The 19,811-nt window shown below is 56.9% G+C and overlaps 2 protein-coding genes across 2 annotated transcripts in view; one reads left to right on the top strand and one right to left on the bottom strand.

The window, feature by feature from the left end:
* Nucleotides 1-3,731: 3,731 nt before the first annotated feature.
* Nucleotides 3,732-13,166, bottom strand: PARM1 (prostate androgen-regulated mucin-like protein 1). The gene is made up of 4 exons (XM_027903182.1): nt 13,060-13,166; nt 5,192-5,866; nt 4,394-4,472; nt 3,732-3,833 (listed from the first exon to the last, which is right to left on the bottom strand). Exons 1-4 carry the CDS (start codon nt 13,109-13,111, stop codon nt 3,749-3,751), a joined length of 891 nt encoding a protein of 296 aa, XP_027758983.1. The 5' UTR covers nt 13,112-13,166; the 3' UTR covers nt 3,732-3,748.
* Nucleotides 13,167-16,145: 2,979 nt separating this feature from the next.
* Nucleotides 16,146-19,811, top strand: part of BTC (betacellulin) — a 4,979-nt gene continuing 1,313 nt past the window's right edge. The window contains exons 1-4 of the mRNA XM_027903175.1: nt 16,146-16,221; nt 19,027-19,122; nt 19,381-19,498; nt 19,628-19,774. Of these exons, the coding sequence (XP_027758976.1) occupies nt 16,146-16,221; nt 19,027-19,122; nt 19,381-19,498; nt 19,628-19,774 (437 nt within the window). The remainder of the gene's footprint in view (nt 16,222-19,026; nt 19,123-19,380; nt 19,499-19,627; nt 19,775-19,811) is intronic.

The following is a 19,811-nucleotide window of genomic DNA, read 5'->3' as shown; positions in this document are numbered from 1 at the left end:
TGCGTTTATCCTGGCACTGAGCCCTTGACTCCCTCTGCCAGGGAATAAATGGCACAGCAAAAAAAGGAATGGCATTTTGAGGGGGTAAAGATAAATGGGGCAGATCGAGACAAGCGAGGAACTGCTTTATGGGATGGAAGGTGCCGCACGGAGCTTTGCTGCCCTGTCCCGTGGACATGCAGCCGATGGGAGAGGGAAGGACGCTCGAATCAGAGCCGTGTGATGTTCCTGGGATGAAGGCAGCTTGGCCAGAGCTTGCCTGCTGGCTGTGGGAGCTGTGGGGAAGCTCCCATGCTGCCCACCACCCGGAATCCAGCCTGCCTCACCGGGCAGGGGCAGAATCGGGAGCAGATGGGACTGTCGCTGCCTTGTGGGAAAAATGTGGTGTTCCAGCAGGCACAAGGGCTGCAGGCACACACGAGGTCATGGAGCTATTAATAAAGCCAGGGCCCGCTGGATTATGTGAAACTTGGGAGAAGGACTCATGGAGACAGCGAGCGGAGCAACGCAGGATGAGGGGGCTCAGACAGGCCCTCCATCCCATGGGAATGTGCTGGGCCACAGCTCAGGAGCCGTGGGGAAAGCAGATTCCCGATTTTGGGCTGGTGTCATGACTCTGGTGTGGGTTTGTGTTGCTCCAGTAACATCATTTGGGGTGGAAGTGGGGGTGTTTCGTACTAAACCTCCCGGACAGCCGTCCCCTCCCATGGCTTTCCCGATGCCGAGGTCGATGCCTTGCCCCTGGCTGGCTGAGGAGGAGCCATCTGTTTTTAAATTTCCAAGTGGAAGGAACGCAATTAGGGAAAGGCTGGTCATGTGGTGCTATTTATATCTCAGAGGGGCAGAGGAGCATCTGTCTCTGCAGCTCCAAGCTCAGCCCCGGGATGTGCCGGGACCTCCGTGCTGGAAACGGGGCGGCTTCCTTGTTTTTGCTCCTCCACGGTCCCCGTTGGAGTTGGATTTCTGAAACCAGAACCTGTTCCTTTATCTAACGAGCCTCATTGCTCCTGGGAGCTGCAACCAGGAGTATCCCTGCTAACGAGTCATTACCCCTGACTCCAGTAATTCCACCAACAGCCTGAGGAGATGACGCTTGGAAGCATGTGGGTGATATATGGGAATACTCACAAATGAGCAAAACAAGGGCATAATTAGGGAGGCCAGAGGGAGTCTGGAAGCGGTGATAAAGCAGCCTGCAGCTCTCTGGCGAGGGCAAGGCAGGAGACCTGGAGAGGGATCACGTCATCCGCAGCGCTGCTGCCAGACTCCCGCGAGGTCGGGGAATGGGATGTTCTGCACGGAGCTATGTGAACTATTTTTTTTTCCTATATAAATAAAATATCTCCGAGGTGAAAGAGAGCCAAAGATGGGGGGAGATGGGGGGGGGTGTGTTGAGAGGAGGTGGAATCGAGCCAAAGTTGGGGCAGCCTCTGGGAAAAGTGGGGTTTTGCTATTTCTGTAAATAAAACAGGCCGGTGGCAGAGTTTGCATCATTGTTTTTGAAAAGACAAAGGGAAAAGGCCTTTTTTGTGGCACGTCCTGGTTGTCTTTTCCCCTTCTTCCCTGCTATAATAGTGTGGGACAGGGACCCCTGGGTAAGCCAGAGGGTCTGAGGTGGGAATGTGAGAGGGGTGTTTGCAGCCTTTGCCTGGAACACAGGCAGCCTCCCTCTGAGGGCATCGTCCCCCAAAATAAAGTGCTTTTTCCACTTGGCAAATACATCTGTTACCCTTTAAGCTGTCCCGTGCCTCGGCCCGTGCTGGCAAACAGTCCTGTAGATGTAAACACGTCATCCACGTCCACATTATCACTGTCACAGGGCAGCTGCACTGTGAATAAGGGCACTGGGATGGTTTTTGGTCCCAGGCACCTGCGGGAAGCCAAGGAATCTATTTTCACCGTAGGATATCCCCAAAAATATGTACAGCCTCTTCCTTGCACTGTGGGCAAGAGAGAGTCATTCTTTTTGACAACCCAGGCACAGGGTTGATCAGGAAAGCTGACACCCCATTTCTGTTCTCTTTCATGAAAAGGGAATTTATTTCCTTGGGGGTTATATAATTTTAAGTGAAGGTGGCAGCTTTTCTTCTCCCTTTATTCCCTCCTGTATTTTAGCAGCAGCATTTGAGCAAAGTGAGTGATTTTTTTAATAGTTTGGGGAGGGCTTTTTTTTTTTCCCAATGCCAGCTGTTTGTTGTTGCTGGACAATACTGAGCTGTAGATCCCAAGGAGTGAGGGAGAACCTTTCCTGTGGGGTTTTGGGGAGGGCAAGCGCAGCACCACGACACCCAATTTGCTTCAAGAGAAGAAGGGGGGGGTGAGTTTTTTTTACTCAGTTTGTGTTTTTTCTTAACCAAGGTGGCCTAATTCACTGCTTCTTGGGTGCCCAAAAAGGTAAAAGGGAGTTTTGCTCATCCTGAGCATCCATGGAGCCTGCACTGCCCTGCGTATGCTCCCAGTCCCAAGAGATTTCCAGGCTGGCTGTGGTTGGAAGGTGCAACAACCATTTCCTGTTTCTACCGAGTTTGAACTACGAGAGGCTGAGGAACACTCAGTATTCACAGCAGAGGTGAAAGGATGGGCCACTGAACAGGCTAAAAAAGGCTCAGGAAGAAAAGGAGAATGCATTATAATTGCACTTCCCTTTGGAAAGCAGAGCTGGAGGAGCTGCCCCTGTTTCTCCCGACCTTTCCAGGTGGCTGTTGTGGTGCTGGATGCATTTATTACACTCGCTTGATGGAAATCAGGAGATGATGCATCTGCTGCAGGAAGCAATCACGGGAACGCCCCAAGCTTTGATGTTTCCTGGGATGCTCCATTTAGGAGTCAGGGCAAACAGCAGAGCCTGTTTCCCAGCCTGCGCTGGGACACCCCAAAAATTTGCAGCGTCATTTAGTCCTGGTTTATTTATTAAGGTCAGGCAGACTGAGGGCTTTGCTTTCCACTGCCAGGGAATTTAGCCAGAGGGAGAAGTGGCTGAGCATCCTCTTCCCAAACCAGCCCTGCCATCAGCCACCCACAATCTTCACACACTAAGAGCTGAACACAAATTGGGGATCAAAAGAACACTCTGCTGTATTTTAGCAGCCAAGTTTTTCAAGGATTAAAAACAAAGCTGTGGAGCAAGCAGCCACATGTGTGAAATGGGTGGTCAGTGCACCTTTCCCATGGGCTCCCAGGCTGTGTCTGGGGCAAAAACCCCACAATTCAGTGGTTAAAAAAGGAAATCAGGAGCTTCTGCACAGGAAAAGAAAGGGAGCAGTGACTGAGCATCCCCGTAATGGTCCTGGTGAGACAAGGCAAAGGATTTCACAGCAGGGCAACACGGGGAAGTGATTTTAGGGAAAGGGTCAAGTGAAAGCACAGGAGACCCCTGCACACTGCTGGCTCTGTCTCAGCAGCCCCCCATTCCCCCCCGAGTCACAGAGCAGCAGCGTTTCAAAGGATGCCACGGCACTGGTGGCTGAACCTCTCCATCCTCTCCTTCGACCTCCCCATCCCTTCCCCCTGGGGAATTTGGGCTCCCTCGCCTCCAACAAGTGGCCGACGTGCCCCAGGACTAAAGGCCAAAATTCAGGTTTATTGTTGGCACTGCACACCCACCCTCCTCTTCCTGTGATCCACCAGGCCCGCCGTGATCCTGCCCCCAGCAGGGGCTCCGTGCTCGGCGTCTCCTCGACAGCGGATGCTCTGCTGCAGAAGCGCTTATAAATTAAGGATTTATGGGGTTGTTTTTTCTTCATCCCTGCTAGGAATCATCGTACAGAGGGTTGTTGTAGTTACCCCAGGAGCCGTAGTCATGGTCGTCCAAAAGCCTTCCGTAGGAGGAGTGCCTGTCAGGGAAAGCAAACCTATTGATTTGGGGGTTTGTTTGCTATTTTACCGTGGGGTGAAGAAATATTCATGCAAGGCCTCCCTAGGTCGGGCTTTGGGATATTTTAGGAGGAAGCACCAGGACAGAAGATAAGTCCAGGCTGGATTTTGCCCCTGTTGAACCAGACTAGACAGGGCAGGGAATTAAAACAAGACCTTTGCTCATCTCAGCTGTCAGCAGAGCCTCATTAGGGATGCTCAGCGCTGGGCTGTGCTGCTGTTTATTGTCCCAGTCACAGCGAGACCCACGGCAGCAGCTTTCCCAAGGGATAATTACGGGTTATGGCTATGCTGAGCAGTGTCTCTGGCATTTGAGCAAGGCTCTTGTAAAATGAGGGATTAAAACTCTGCTTTCCAGTATAGAAGGGGTAGGAAACGCAGCCGTGCTGGGACCAGAGGCTACACATCATGCCACCATGCTTGGGGACAGCATCTCCTCAGGGCTTTGCCCTTGAGCATCACCCTTGTGACGGTGAGAGAGGCTGAAACCTCCGGGGGGGCACCCCAAAAGTAGCCTTACCTGATCTTGAGGTACGCTGCTGCCCCGAACACCAGCACCACCACCACGATGACCGTCACGGTTATGGCCACGATGCTCCCTGTGGGTGATCCATCAGAGAGGGCAAGGTTCAGCCCCCCCAAATCCCCAAAGCTCTGTGGCACTCACCCCACACCCCAGCTGCTCCCAAAACACCCATGCCAGCCATCTCTGACAGGGGGAATATTCCCTCACTGCTTCCCAAAGAGGATGCAGGGCACCCCTATGTTTTTGCAATGACCCCCCTCCCGTAAAGTCAGGGGGACTGGGGATAAAATACACCTGGGCTTTGCTTGGGGGCTGTGGACTCACTCCTGGAAGCTCCTCCCAGCACCAGGTAGCCAAGGCTGGAAAATACTCCACATCCCTCTCTTTTCTGACCTTATGTAATGCTTTTCAGCTACCTGGGCTCATAGAAGGGGACAGGGAAAAGCCAGTGTCAGCTTGGTGAGGTGAACAGGAGGGAGGAGAAAAACCTACATCACCCTAACTCAGGCTGCACCCACCATCCAGCCACTCGTTTCCTCTCATCCTTAAGTGTTTCAAGCCAAATTTACAAAACTAAGGATTTTATTCCTGTCTCCAGGCAACCGAGATTTGTCATCTACAACTCCCGGCCTCTGCCAGCGGAGCAGATGACACAGGCCCCTCCAGGAATGCCACCGAGTGATGCTCCCAGGAAGCTGACCACCTCTTCCCTCCCAATTTGGGGGGGGTCTGCCCCTCCTGCCTGAGCACCCCGAGGCCGGCACTGCATCTCTGAGGAGGGGTGGTGCTCACCTGCGCTCAAGGCGCGCGGCACCTCCTCCATGGTGACTCCGGTGGCCTTGTCGGAGGCCGTGGCCTCGGCTGCGCTGGGGCTCATCACAGTCACTGGGGGGAACGTTGGCTCCACGGCCAGGCTCGATGCCATGGCCAGCGTCCCCAGGGAAGGGACGTCCTCGGTCAGCACCGGTGGCTGGGTGGTGCCAGGGCTCGCCAGGACAGGCGTTGGGGACAGGACTGAGTCCGGATCGCCGGTGGGAAGGGAAGCGGAGGGCGAGGACGCAGCTGTGCCCGTGGGGCTGGAAGCTGCCCCCAAATCCACGGTGCTTCTTGCCAAGCTGGCAGGGTTTGCTGTCCGAAGAGCTGGGGCTGTCTCCGAGGCGGGTGGCACCGAGCTGGGGTCGGAGGCTGCGGAGGGACTGTCTGTCACGGCGATGGAGCTCACGGTGGCGGAGGCGGGAGCGGGGGACAGTGCTGCCACGGGGGTGGTGGCATTGAGGCCACCCCCCTCCACTGGCCCAGAGGACACGCCATCTCCGGAAGGTCCCGTGGGCACGGGCAGGGAGGGCTGATCAGGAGCTGGTGTGGGGACATCTGCATCCCTGGAGTCCGGTGGCACTGGGATCCCCTGCCAGAGGAAGGGGGGGCTGATGGGGTGCAGGCGTGATTCTGGGGAGTCATCGCCCAGTCCTGGGAGTGAGACAAGGAAATATTAAAAACAGGGAAGGCCTTGGGGGTGACCTGAGGCATGAGGAAAGCACTAAAGGTTTGGGGGAATTAGGCTGGAAATAAGTTTGGTTTTAAAACACTGAGAACCATCTAAAGATAAAGAGATGGAAAATGGAGCTGCGTACCTAGAGGTGAGGTTTGAACCAGACCAGTTGCCCTGGCATAAATCAACCCCCATTTTTAACTCAAGCTTGGAATTCCTCCATTCCCAATCACCCCCTCCATCTTTCCAGCATCTCCTCCCAGCAGCAGGGGAGGAAGCTCCTCCTCACAGCAACCACCGTGCAGCTGGGAATGATAACACAAGACGCCTCTTTCTCCTCTCCCCCCATTTCCTTGTGCATTCATTCATTTGTCTCCATTTCTTAGTATGAAGATGAGTCATTTTCTCCTCCGTCCCCACCAGCTGACTGCTGGGGCTTTTTTCTCCCCCTTTCTGGGCCTGAACTCAGCACTGGTCCAGCACTGGCAGCTGGCTCCCTCAGTATGGTTGGGATGAGGGAAGAGTGTGCCAGCACTACGTGACATTGGGACGCATTTTTATTCCATCTATTCATCTATTTACGCCCCCAGAGCATCCCAAACCCAGCACTGGGAAGAGCAAGAACTCATTCCAGCTGCAATGAACTAATCATATGAGCGTGGAGGACAAAACCATTCAGTGTCTGTGTGTAGAAATGGTGGGATGTGGCAGTGTTGAGCAGGGACTCACTAATCCAACCAAAATTTCTTTCACTGGTACTGTGGATGCCCAAGTGAAGGACTCCATTTCCCAAGGAAAAGAGTCTTGGACATGAGACTGAGGCCATGGCTGCTCTTCTCTCCCAGGGACAGGCACTTGGAGATGCCTCTGAGTTTTCACCCTCCTCAGGCTGAGGACACAAGGCTAATAAACCTTAGGATAAGGGAGAGGAGGGGGATGACAGGCTGGAATATGGTTACTGAATAAGCCACCTGGCTCAGCACTGTGGCTTTCCAGACCACCAAAGCAGCAGGGAAGCCTGGAGCAAGCATCCTTCAGATCAAGGTTCAGCACCCATCTGTGTTTCAATAATCCTTGCTCTGACACACCTGGGCATTCCAGATTTCTCAACAGGTACCAGACAGCCTCTGCAGCCCAGAGTGCCCATCAAGATTCCCCCCAGGGCTGGGAGCACCTTGAAAGTTTGTCACCTCTCTAGATGTAGATGCTCCCAGGCTCTCTGGGACACAGGACAGATTTCCATCTCTGAGCAAAGCCTCCCTGAAGTCCCAAATAGCTTGGGGTCAGCAGAGCTCCCATGATCTGCTTGAACTTTGGAGGCAAACCAACAGGGAGCTGGGAAAGCTGGCAGTGCTGCAAGCCTGGATGAGTCAGGAAGTTTCTGATAATATCTGAGGGGTATAAATTCAGAGGGTGAGCCAGAACTGGATGCAGGAACAATCCTTGGCTGCTGGCTGAGTGCTGCTGGCCAAGAAGGTCACAAGTCACAACGACACTTCCCAGGAGAGAGGGCACAACTTGAAGGCAGCACGCTGCTCAGCTCAGGCCTGGTTTTCCCTGTCTCTCCCCACCAGCAATCCCTGCCTGTGCCAGCACTGGGCCGTCCTCTGCTTCCTCCAAGCCATCAGCTCCATCAGGTGATGTGGGACCCAGGCCAGTGGACCCCCTTGGGGTCCAGCTCTCACCCACAGCGCACGATCCCAGGAAATCCCAGCCACGATCCTAGAGGCAAGGCAGGCTGCTTCTGAGTTGGACTCAGGATGAAAGGACAAAAAGAACCTGTCTGAGAACCCTGTTGGGATGCTCTGAATGTCCCCATGTCACTCCACCCTGCTCAGGGACAACCTGTCCCACAGATGGGTTGATGACTGGCCCCAGTTTAACTGCCAGTCCTGTCCTCTACCATCACACCTGAAAGGGAAGATCAAAGGGACAAAGAAAACCCAAGGAAGGTATTTCCTTGTTTCCCCAGTGCCCGGTCTGTAGGAGCTGCTGCTGGGAGCAGGGAGCAGAGCAGTGCACTGGAATAAGGGACAAAATAAACAACTACAAAACTCCTTTAAGACCACATCCAGTGGCTAAAAAAACTCAGCCAGGGGCTGTCAGAGGGACTGAGGGTTGTTAGCTCCCAAAGGATGCCGAGCATAGCTCAGCCCTGAGGAATCTGCCCATCTAATTCACTTAAGGCAGTTGACCACCCCGCTGGAATCCAGCACAGAGCCGAGGCAAGGGACTGCCAGGACAAGGTAACCACCTGGAAAAGCAGCAGGGCCACACTTCAGAGCCCCACAGGAGCTTTGGAAAGTCCTTTTTCCAGATTTTCTTCACTAGGAATACAGAAAACAGCCAAGGACAGAACAACACAAAGCCCAATAATTCTAATATTCTGCTGTTGGGAAATATTCACCCTAATGACCTGCCAACCTAAGTAATGAGCCATCCATGTGATGGACTGCCTCCCTCTCCTATTGCAATGCTGCGCTCCTGGCCCCTGGAAGCCACACAGAGAGACAGGCATCGCCCCTGTGGGAGCTGAGCACCTCTCGTGCTCCATTTGGGAAAGAGGTGCCTGACCTGGGGCTGGCAAACTCTCCAGCAACGCATTTCCCAGGCACTCCAAAAACCACTGCAGCAAATCCTAAACTGCTCTGCCGGCTGAAACGCAGCATAAAAGCCACTGGAGAACATCTCCAGGCTGAGTGAATGACATCAGATGGAGCAGCCTCGCCGGAGCAAACAAACATCCCCTGATAAGGCAGAGACAGGGCTTTTATCAAGCTTCACTTCGGAATTCATTTTACTTGACATAACCAGCAGGAGATCCATGTGATCTAACCCACACCCCTGCTCTCAGCCCAAATTAACTGAGGCACCCAAGCCCCAGCTGCAGTCAGGGGTGCTCCTCCAGCAGCCAAGGCCTCAGGGATAATGAAAGTTTCCATAACATGAATATTATCCATTCCGCCTGCCAGCAGCATATCCTGACTGTACTTAAACAAGGAATCCAGCCACCTGTTCTGAACAAGAAATACAACAACAGGATGAAAACAAGCCCCTGGAACACGGAGATCTGCTGAGCACCCATATCACACTGTGCCTCTGCAGCAAGATTGGGTACCACTTTCTATATTAGCTTATCAGCTCAGCAGCTGGTTTTGGGGTAAACGCAAAAAGAAAACCCCCATGTAACCAAGACTGTACCTAAGCACCAGACTGCTCTTTAAAGTAGAAGTCTACAATAACCTCACTCTTTAACCTATTCAGAGCAAGCAGAAAAGAACCTTTTGCAGGTCCTGTATTATGCTGGTCCTCACCAAGTGCTGATGACAGAACAGCCCTGACTCCCCTGGTCCTGCAGTGTGTGTTGGTTTGTAACCAGGTTAAGTGACGCAGAGCAATAAAACAATCTACATTTAAATATAAAGCTTTCCTGTTCATGACCTCGCTGGCTTGGCTTTGGTTTCTGTGGCCAGGGATTCCCATACCTTGTGCTGCTTTCTTTGCAGTTCCCTTCCTCCCTGTCTATGCTCCGCTGTAACCTTCATTGCGGTTTTTAGCTGTGAAACCGGTACCATCTGGCTGTGGATGGCAAAAGCTCTCCTGACGGTGGCTGGGACTAAACAAAACTCGGGGTTGCTTTGGGTTCAACTAGTTTTTCCAGCTCTTCAGCCCTGCACTGCCTCACCTTCCCTGTCACCACGCAGTTTGGGGTTTAGTGACGTTCACTTCTCTCCTGCCTGGCTGGAGGCCCCATCTGCAGCACACAGGGGTCTGACTGATCTCTGTGCTGACATGGGGGAAGGAACATAGAGGATGTGGTGGCTTTTAGGGCTCTTCATTTGTGTCTTTCTTTTCCTAGGGCACTGTTGTGGAGCCCTGCCTCATTATCCCCCGAAAAGTACGGATGATGGGGAGGCCTGGGAGCAGCTCTGCAGGCCCGAAGCTCTGTCTCACACCCACCAACCTTTCCATGCCATTGCAGAGGGAACACCCAGCTGGATTAGCAATGGGAAAAGGTAGCTCCTGGGGATATCTCTGGCTGCTGTTGGGCCTCAATTAGTAAACCAGAGCCAAGGTGGAGACTCCTGAGGTCCGAAGCAAAGCTCCAGCACTGCATGTGAGTGCTGGTGACCCATAATGTGCTGCTCCCTTGCCTCCTGCTCCATCACCTCTGTTTTCAGTGCCAGGTTCTGTTGGTGACAGTATAAAACTGGCTCTGAGAGGAGGAAGAAATCAAAGGGAGAAAACCAGGGGCCAGAAACACCAGCAGGTAAAAGGCAAAGCTATTCCCTGGCGGTGCAAAGAAGTCAAGGCCGTCAGATCAAATAAATCTGCAGTTGCTCTGATTTACTGGCGAGCCGAGCCGGCTTCCTGCATGATTAGTTTTATTCTGCTGCATGGTCGTTGAGTGCTTTAGGTCTAATTGCTCTGAAGCTTTCTGTAGCTAAGAGAAACAGCTCCACAACAGAAATCCATGTGATGTATCTGTGTGTCCCTCACCATCCCGAGGCTCTGTCCCAAGCGTGCAGCTGGCCAGGGGTGTGTGCAGCACCTCACGGGTGTTCATTCTACTGATGAGGCACCCCATCAGTACCCACTTCCCCAGATGTACCAGCATCTCTTGGAGGTGCACAGCCTGGCTTCTGCAAAAGGCAGCAGCAAGACCCACGTGGCTAAATAAAGGTGGGGATTTGGGGAACCTGGCGCTCTCTGCTCCTCCCAGATGAGAATAACTTTTAAAATCCACACGGCTGCCTGCATGCTGAACAGTCCCTGTAAGCAGCTCCTTCCTAGCCTGGGGTGGGTGTCCAAGTTCTCCTCAGGCACCACTCACCCCATGACCCCGACCCAGGCGTGAGGACTGTTGGTGGCAAAACAAACCCACCCTCCATGGAAGGAAAATGTGGTGTTTCCCCCCAAAGCGAAGTGTTGCTTAATTATTCAACTCCTGAAGCCCTTGATCCTGAAACTGCAACGGAATTACAGCACAAAAGAAGGTGAAGAGGAGTCTTTAGGTGTTTGGGAGGACGGCAGATGGACCTGCCTGCCTGGGACACCTCATATTACTTTTTCCCAGGCGGATATCTTGGGTATGACTCCGGAGCCAGCCAGGAATGTTGCAAACAGCAGCTCTGCCCAAGTGACAACGTAACAGCTCCGTAATTTTCCTGGCTAGCTGCTAATTACTGCTTCTAGGTGCAGCTTTCAACGTGCATCAGCCCCATTCCAGCCCTTCCCATGAGGAGAAGCAACTGGGTTCGGCAGAGGAATTTTGGAGCATCCTCTGGTATTAGAGGCTGACTGCTCCTTTGGGCTGGGAGAGGGGATAATTAACTACCTATCCCTCCTGTCCTTCAGAGGGGGCAGAGCTAGGAATGCTCAAAGCTTTACCTCCTCCATGGCAGCTGAAAACAGCCCCTGAGGCTCCCAGTTCCCTAAAAAGTAGCTTTTCCACCCCAAGTCTCCAGGAGGAAGCACTCAAAACCTTTAAAGCCAAGAGCTGCCTCTTGCAGGTACTTCAAAATGCCTCAGCCAGGGCACAGGGTAAATTGCTGAAGGGGAAAACAGGCTCAGTGCTGGGCATCATCACAGGAAAGCAAAGCAGGTTTGAATTTACATCCCAAGCAAGGAGTAATAACAGGATTAAAACTTCCTTGAGCAAGACGCTGTTATTTCATTACGTGAGCAGGCAAAGCCCAGACTTATTTTACTCCTGCCCAGTGACGTCCTTGCTGTCACTAAGTCCTGAAGAATGAACTCGAAGCATATTTAAATCGTGCTCTGTGTTTCCTCCCAAGTGATACACATATATACATTTAAGAATTATTTTTGTGGGGAGAAAAAACTCGTAGAAAGCATCTGAAAGATGCTCTGGGAGTGTTTGGGAGCAGCCCGAGAGCCACGGGACCATAGTCCAGGGAAATCTTTCCCGGCTCTTCTGCCAAGCCTCTCTGGCGTTGGTGCTTTAGAGAGGGATGGTCGTGGGAACGGCTTCGGGTTTGGCCCGGGCGCTGGGAAAAACCCGCCTCCCAACCCCAGAGGTTGGCTCCCAGCAGAGGCTAGCTGCTTTTGGGGCAAATTTGGGCCAGGCAGGAGCCTGTCAGAGCATCCCCGTGGAGCAAAACGTTCATCCCCATCCCTCCCAAAGGCATCTGTTTGGAAAGCACAGAAACAGGAGCTTGTTGGTAAACTGCCCCTTTACAGGGACTAAGATTCATCCAGCCCTCCCTCCCCTCACACCACTGGGGTCACTTATCAGGGGAAGGTTTCCTACAAGCTGATGTGGTTCACGGTGATGGTTTTGGGGTCCTGCAGCCACGACCTCCCCAGCTGTGGGCTGTCACAGGGAGCTCCGAGCTGGCCCTGCTGCCTCGTCCCCTCGCGCTGCTCTGCCGGCAGGGATTGATAATGACAGCTTTGCCCGATGGATTTCTCCTCGCGCGCGTCCCCGGTTATGCAAGTGTGTTTTCCATGTTTCTGAGGAAGCGGCTCCTCGTGTTGTTTATTAAAAACCCAGACGGGGTGGGTGGCGGGGTGACCTGTGCTCGCTGTCGCATCGGCCGGGGACAGAACTGTCTCCTCTGACCATCTCAGTGGGGGAAAAGATGTCAAATGGGGTGTTTCTGTGGAATGGGGAGGCTGGTGCTGCTGGGGGGGAGATGCCTGGAGCTGGTGGGGAAAACACCAGGAGCTGGGGGTGCGGGAGCCTCCACTCAAGGCCAGGGAGAGACAGAAAAGCTCCTTCAAAGCAGTGACCGTGCTGGGAAGGGGGATGCGGGGCTGGGGGTGAGCACCAGCCCGGGCAGGGGGGTGCCCGTGAGGAGATGGTGGTGGTCCCATGAAGTTGTCCTCCTTCAAGGCAGCCGGGAACACGGCTGCGGACGCCCCTGCGGGGCAGGGGATGAGGAAAAGAGGAACGAAACACCCCTTGCCCCATCCCACCGGTGCCACTGGGGGATCCTTTGGGGGGGCGTGAGCGAGACCAGTGGTGGCGGGTTGCTCTGCGGAGCCCTTCTCCGGACATCCTGCCGGGAAGGAGCCGGGCCGTCCCCGGCAAAGCGAGGTCTGCCTTCCCCCCGTCCCCACCGCATCGCCCCCATCCCGGCACCGGGGGCTCCCCGGTGTGCCCCCCCCCCCCCGTCCCCACGCCGGTGCGGCGGCGGGCGCTTACCTGCCGGGAGGAGGAGGAGGGCGAGGAGGAGGAGGCGGCAGCAGCAGCCCATGGTGCCGGCGGCGCTGGCAGCCGCGGCGGGAGGGACGCACCGCCCGGCCCCGCCACCGCCACCGCCCCGGCCCGGCCCCCGCCGCCGCCACCGCCGCCGCCGCCGCCGCCCCCGACCGGCCCACAGCGGCACCTGCCGGCTCCGGGCAACGCGGCGGGGATGCGGGACAGCGCGGGGGGCACGCCGGGCACCGGGAGGAGGATGCGGGGCTCTGGGAGGAGGATATGGGGCACTGGGCACTGCGTGTGGGACCGCAGCGTCAGTGGAGCTGGCTGTAGGGTACCAGGCACCAGAACACCCTACTGGGGTACTGACGCCGGGAGCAGTTGCCCTGCCCTGGGATGAGGCACTGGGACTGGATGCTGAGCACCTCACACTATCAGTGGGCATCATGCACCGAGGACAGGGCATGGGGTGCTCTTGTCCCAGCCAGTGGCACCAGGTGGGGGATCAGGGTGCTCTGTGGCACTGTCACTTGTCCCTCTTCATCCTCAGGGCCATGCCAGCTCCTGCTTGAATATAATGCATTGGAACTGTGCATTGGCACAGGTTGGGCAGAGAAGCTGTGGCTGCCCCATCCCTGGAAGTGTCCAAGGCTGGATTGGACGGGGCTTGGAGCATCCTGGGCTAGTGGAAGGTGTCCCTGCCCATGGCAGGGCGTTGGTACAGGATGAGCTTTCAGGTCCTTTCCAACTCAAATTTTTCTGTGATTCCATGATTCTGGAAGATCTCCCTGAGGATCTTCTTGCCTGCTACACCCAGGGGGTCTGGTGCCCGTGGTGGGGGGACACCCCAGGTACCTCATCAGGGGGAGACAGGCCAGAGCCAGGTAGCCAGGGACCTACCTTCCCTCAGCATGAACAACTCCCAAAATACAACTCCCAGTGCCCAAAGGACCCAGCCAGGAGACACCTGTGGCACAGCAGGAGGTGAGAGGGCCATTTTTATTTTACCCCTTTCATTCTGGGAAGTGCTTTGCTGCGGGTGAAATGTTTTCAGGCTGAACTCATCATCTCCGGGCTCTCGCATGCTCGCTGTGGAAAAGGATGTCACGGAGCCCAGGCTGTGGCCAAGCTATCTTTATCCAGGGTTATGCAGCCCTATTCTATTCTATTGCATTGTGTGGCATTTTCTCAGGATGGATCTTGGCTCTGGGCCTAAAACAGCAGGACACAAAATCCAAGTCAGCTGGCGTTCCTGAAGCGGACGGTGTCGGGCGATATCTCAGCTCTCCTTGAAACCTTCCCTCTGCTTGGGAAAAGGAAAAATAATGCTGTTATTGCTGCTGGAGCTTGGTGCCGTGGGAACAGTGTGATAATCTCCCTGCTGCTTCTCTCCCATCTCTTTTTTTTTGTCGATGGTGCTGCATGCTTCCATGTGCAGGAGGAGTTTTTTGAGGAGAGGGCATAGCCGCCACTTCCCACCGTGGCCTTGGATGGAAAACCCCAAGCCTGAGGTGGGTGTTGGGGTGCCGAGGGCTGGGCTGTGGGAGGCCTGGAACATCCCTGATGGTCACCAGGCTTGGGCTCCAGCTGCCATCTGCTGGCCACTCCTGCCTGGTCCCCTCAGTAAAGCAGAGGACACATGGCCAGCGAGATGTCCCTTTTTGGGTATACCTTCTGCCAGTCCTTTCCCATTGCTACTGGAGATTGGAAACCACCACCTCTGGTGACACCTGCCCTGGGGCTCCAGTTCTTTTCAAATCACTTTAAAAGGCTTTCTCTCCCCAACTTTATCCAGATATGAAGGATGCTGAAGGGAGACTGTTTCCTTTTGGTGGGCACAGGGATTTTTTCCTGCCTGCTCCCTGCCTTTGCCCGCCCCACCGGGATGAAACCAGCTCCTCTTGGGTGGCCCCATGCCACATCCAGGTGCCAGCTGCCAGTTTCACCAGTCTTGCCCAAGTCCCCACAGGAGCTTTGGAACGTTTCCCTCGTGGTTTATTTTATAACCCCCTGCCTGCTTTTGGGGAGCTGCTGGCAGGGAGCCAGGGTGGCCACGGGCAGGGGGCTGGGTGGTACCGGCGTGCCAGAGCTTGCGGCAGGATTTTTTGGCTGACCAGGGCTGAGGGAGCTCGCTCACCCCCTGGCCAGCAGCCAAATGGCATGGCTGGGTGGCTGCCAGCACTTGCATTAATAGCTGCCAGCCTGCGGTTTGAGGTCACCCGTTCTTTCCAGTCTTTCATTTCCACCTTCTTTCGCGCCTGTAACGACCCGGAGCAGGCAGCAGCTCCACCTCCCCATCCTGCCCGCTCCCCTCTTTGCTGGACCAGGCTCTTTTGCTTTCCTTGGAGCCAGGACAGCATCAGCCCGTGGCACCACAACCCTCCTGAGCATCCCCAGATGCCAGGAGGGGACCTGCCAGTATCCCAGGGGTCACCTTCACCCTTGTTCCTCTAGACTTCACTCGGGGGGCCAGAAACATCATCCCACACATCCTGAGGCGAAAAACCACCCCAAGGCCAGCGTGCAGAGGGCTCGTGCCAAGGCACAGCCCCTCGCAGGATGACTCTGAGCTGCCGTCATCCCCTGCCAAGGCCTTTGGGAGTGTGTTTTATAGCTGCTTGCTATGAATAAATCTCCCTTTTCATAACAAGCTGGCCGGGGATAAATGGCTCTGGGGACGTGAGGCTGGGCCTGGGTGCACACCCTGCGTCCCTCCGGGGAGGGGAGCCCCGGAGCCCCTCTCGGAACCCGGGATGGCAGGAGAGGGGTCCACCTCCCTGCCCAAATCCCCACGGATGCTGGGGTGAGGCATCTGCTTGACGCCTCCCGGTAGGACGGGGCCAGGCGTGGCTGGTGTGAGGTGGGACGTGCCTCGGTGGGACAAGCGTGGGTGGGACACACGGGAGGGTACACGCCGGGGGGGCACCCCCAGACCGCCAAGGGATGGCTTCAGCGGGGTGGGAGCCGCGCAGCTGGAAGAGGAGGAGGCGGAGGAGGAGGAGGAGGGCGGCGGTGCCGGAGCGGCCGCCCCCGTCCCGCCCCGCCGCAGCCGCCGGGCACCGGGCACCGGGCAGGCGGCGGCGGCGCGTATGGAGGCGGCGGCGGCGGCCCCGGCCCCGGGCGGCGGCCCCGGTACCCTGCTGCTCTGCCTGGCCCTTGCCTCCGGTAAGCACGTGGGTCCCCTGCCCCGCCACTGTCCCGGTCCCGGGATACCCAAATACCGACAGAGGGTGTTCCCTCCTGTCCCGGCCCGGTGCCCACCGCCCCGGCCCGGTGCCTCCCTCTCCTGCACGGTGTCACCCCCACCGTCCCAGCCCCGTTCTGTCTCCGGTCCCGGTGCTGCTCCTGCCCCATTCCACTGCTTCCCGGTCCCGCGCTGGTGATCCTCCACCTGCCTTCTGGTCCCATGCCGGTGCTCCCCCGTGCCTGTCCTGGTGCTTCCCCATCCCATCCTGCTGCTCTCCCGGTCCCATTCTGCTGAACTCCTGTATCCCCTGCTGTCCCACCCCATCCCGATGCTGACGCTGTCCCATCCCAGCGTTCACCCTGTCACCCTGCTGTTTTCTCTAGTCCCGTCCCAGTGACTCCCTGCGTCCCCCTGGACAATCCCATCCCAGTCCTTCCCCCACACCCAGCCTGGTGTTTACCCAGTCCCCTCCCTCGGGTGCCCCATGTGTCCCCAGGTCTCATCCTGGAACTCCCCAGCATTCCATTCCAGTGCTCCTCTTGGCTCTGAGTCACTGAATCCTTTGGGACCAGGGTATCCTGGCTGGATCCTGGAGCAGGACTGGGATGCTTTTCCCACCTGTTGATGGGGCAGGGCTCGCCGGTGCCCAAATACCCTCTGCCATCCTTGGAAGCACTGGGGAGGGGGGGATGCTGCAGGGAGTGGAAGGGGGCAGTACCTATTCAACAGGTGTGTGAGCTTTCCGGTGTTACTCTCTAAGTGTTTGGAAGCAGGAAGCTGCAGGCAGCAGCCATCTCAGGGCTGGCAGGAGATAACCACAGGTAGGGCTGGGCAACTGATGTCCCCCTGGCAGAGACTGCCAGCACCAGAATTACAAGGGAGCTCTCCTCTCCGCTGGGAACAGTTTGGGTTTGGCCTTTTGGCAGGGCTGGTGACAGCACTTGGCAGAACCTGCCAAACCTGTGCTGGCAGGAGGAAAGCAAGGGTGGCCGACCTGTTTCGGGGCTGAGGTGTCCTATCAGACCAAGACAATGCCCTGGGTGGTTGCTCTCCCGCAGTTTGGGCTTTCCCGGTGGAGTGTGGGGGTGCTACAGCGAAATAATCCGGTGTTTGGGATACTTTCCTGGGTTATCTTTGTCTGCTCAGAAAGGAGTGAAGCCTTAGACAGTGGAGCTGGGTTCTCTGTGCATCAAAGAGATGAGGGTGTTTGCACCCGCAGCTCCCGGGTGCTGCGATCCGGGTGCCGAGGGGCACAGCCCCCCTCCCTCCGGACCTGGCGCTGCCCCAGGGCGGTCCTGCCGAGGGGCTGCCAGCCCGGAGGATGCCAGAGCTCCGCATCTGGTTGCAATAAGGGTGGGGATCTCATCTTGGTGGGGATCTTTCCATGTCGAGCTGTGAACTCGGTCACCGGGAGTGAAGTCAGACTCCCTCCCTGCACCACCGCGTGCCCACGCCGCCCGCAGCTGCTTCCCGGGGAGAAGCCGCCCCGTGGCTCATCCCTGGCTCCTGCCAGGCAGCTCCCACCCTGCCTCTGGGCTGGAGGGGGCCGTGGGCTCCGTTTCCTCCCCGCCGGGCTCTTTTGGAGCTCTGTTACCCGGAGCATGTCATTAGCGCGGCAGTGGCTATATATAGCCAGGAGGGACGTGTGTGCAGGGAATGTCCCTGCCGTGGGAAGGGGGGGACTCCGGAGGCTTGGCTGGGCAGCCTCCACCACTGTTTCCAGGGTGCCGAAGGGCAGGGTGAGAAAACAGGTACCAGGAGACGAGGCTGCCAGGATTAGACTGTGCAAGCTGTCCACTCTCTGAGAAGCCTCGACGTGCACCCCCTCGGGATGGGAACATCCCCCGCCTCGGCGTGTCACCCTCGCGGGAGCCGCCCAGTACCCTGCCCCGTCAGGCAGGACCTGTCCCCGCTCCCGTGGGTGCCACCGCGGCGCGGTGAATCCCTGGGGAGGGCCGGGCGGGGAGCGGGGCCGTGCTGAGTCAGTGCTGGTATGCCAGCGATCCGGTTACCGCCGCCGTGACGCGCCTCAGCCACCTCTCAGTTTCGTCTCGTGGCCAAGGAGACCGAGGTGGCCTCTTTCCTGGCTCAGTTCGCGCTGCACTCCAGGGAGACCACAGAGCACCTTTCAGTGCCTAAAGGGTGTCCAAAAGAGCTGGAGAGGGGCTTGTCGCAAGGGCTTGGGGTCACAATACAGAGGGGATGGCTTCACACTGACAGAGGACAGGTTTAAATTGGGTATCAGGAGAAAACCTTCCTAGTGAGTGTGGTGAGGCCCAGGTACAGGTTGCCGGGAGAAATGTGGCTGCCTCATCCCTGGAAGTGTCCAAGGCCAGGTTGGACGGGGCTTGGAGCAAAGTGCACTAGTGGAAGGTGTCCCTGCCCATGGCAGGGGTGTTGAAACAAGATGCCCTTTACAGTCTGTTCAAACTCAAACCAATCTGTGATTCCATGATTCCGGACGTCCCTGGGGATCCATCCCTGCATCCTCCCAGAGCAGAGAAGCAGCTGGCTGCCTGCAGGCAGAACTGTGTGCCCCAAAACCCTCCCCTCTGGCTCCCAGACCCCCGTGCTGGGGCGTTGCTGGGTGGAGGCGATAGGCGGGGACCAGCTTTCCCTTCTCCTTGCCCTGGGGAAAAGCTGATGCTGCCAGGGAAGGGGGGCCGTGGGCGCAGCTGCAGAGCCCATCGCCGGTCCCCACCCTGTGGCTGTGGTGGGGCTGTGGTGGGGATACCGGGGCTCTGGCCAGGCTCCCCCTCCAAGCCACCTCCACTGCGTTCCAGGTTTGGCATTCTTCAGCTGCGTGGGCGCCGACGCCAACGTCACCGCCGGGCACAGCACCGAGGGGCTCACCTGTGACACGGTCAAGGGCTGCACGGGTAAGGTGGAGGTGTGAGGATGTTCAGGGGAGCCGGGGGCGTTGGATGGGAGCTGGATGGTGCAGGGGAGCGGGCTGGGATGGCACAGGAGCAGGTGTTTTGTCTGGCAGAGCCGTGCAGCGTCCACGGAGCTGGGAAGCCAAGGCTACACGTGCTGTTTGCAGCTGGCCAGGCTCGGACCTGCCGCTCTGGGATGCTGCTGCTTCTGGGCAGAGCCGTAACCCCTCTGGGGGAATTCTCTGTCCTTGCCACCCCCAGGGAATGGGACGCAGCTGCGGCGGCAGGGCCACTTCTCCCGGTGCCCGGAGGAGTACAAGCACTACTGTGTCAAGGGGAGGTGCCGCTTCCTCGTGGCCGAGCAGGCGCCGGCCTGTGTGTAAGTCACTGCTGGTGGCTGGCAGGGGGTGGGACGCCGTGCTCCCTGGGACAGTGGGGTGAGGGAGGCACGGGCACCACGGCGGTTTTTGGGACCCCTCCCTTCTGCCTCCCCTGTGCTGTGGGACAGGTGCGAGCGAGGCTACACCGGGGCTCGCTGCGAGAGGGTGGATCTGTTCTACCTGCGAGGGGACCAGGGCCAGATCGTCATCATCTCCCTGATCGCCGCCATTGTCACCCTCATCATCCTCATCATCGGCATCTGCATCTGCAGTCAGTACGTCGAGGGACGGGAAGGGAAGGGAAGGGAAGGG

This window comes from Empidonax traillii, unplaced genomic scaffold (genome assembly GCF_003031625.1).
Source record: "Empidonax traillii isolate 1590-97213 ecotype Southwest subspecies unplaced genomic scaffold, ASM303162v1 scaffold941:size231608, whole genome shotgun sequence".
In the NCBI taxonomy this organism is placed as follows: domain Eukaryota; kingdom Metazoa; phylum Chordata; class Aves; order Passeriformes; family Tyrannidae; genus Empidonax; species Empidonax traillii.
This window is presented reverse-complemented; position numbering and strand designations above follow the sequence as displayed.

What these genes read in the sequence shown, in the direction of transcription:
- PARM1 (XM_027903182.1), bottom strand. Translation starts at nt 13,111, where the DNA reads ATGGGCTGCTGCTGCCGCCTCCTCCTCCTCGCCCTCCTCCTCCTCCCG. An exon ending in GCCGCGCGCCTTGAGCGCAG is followed by an intron (nt 4,473 to 5,191) that starts GTGAGCACCACC and finishes GATCACCCACAG; the next exon opens with GGAGCATCGTGGCCATAACC. An exon ending in GCAGCGTACCTCAAGATCAG is followed by an intron (nt 3,834 to 4,393) that starts GTAAGGCTACTT and finishes TTTCCCTGACAG; the next exon opens with GCACTCCTCCTACGGAAGGC.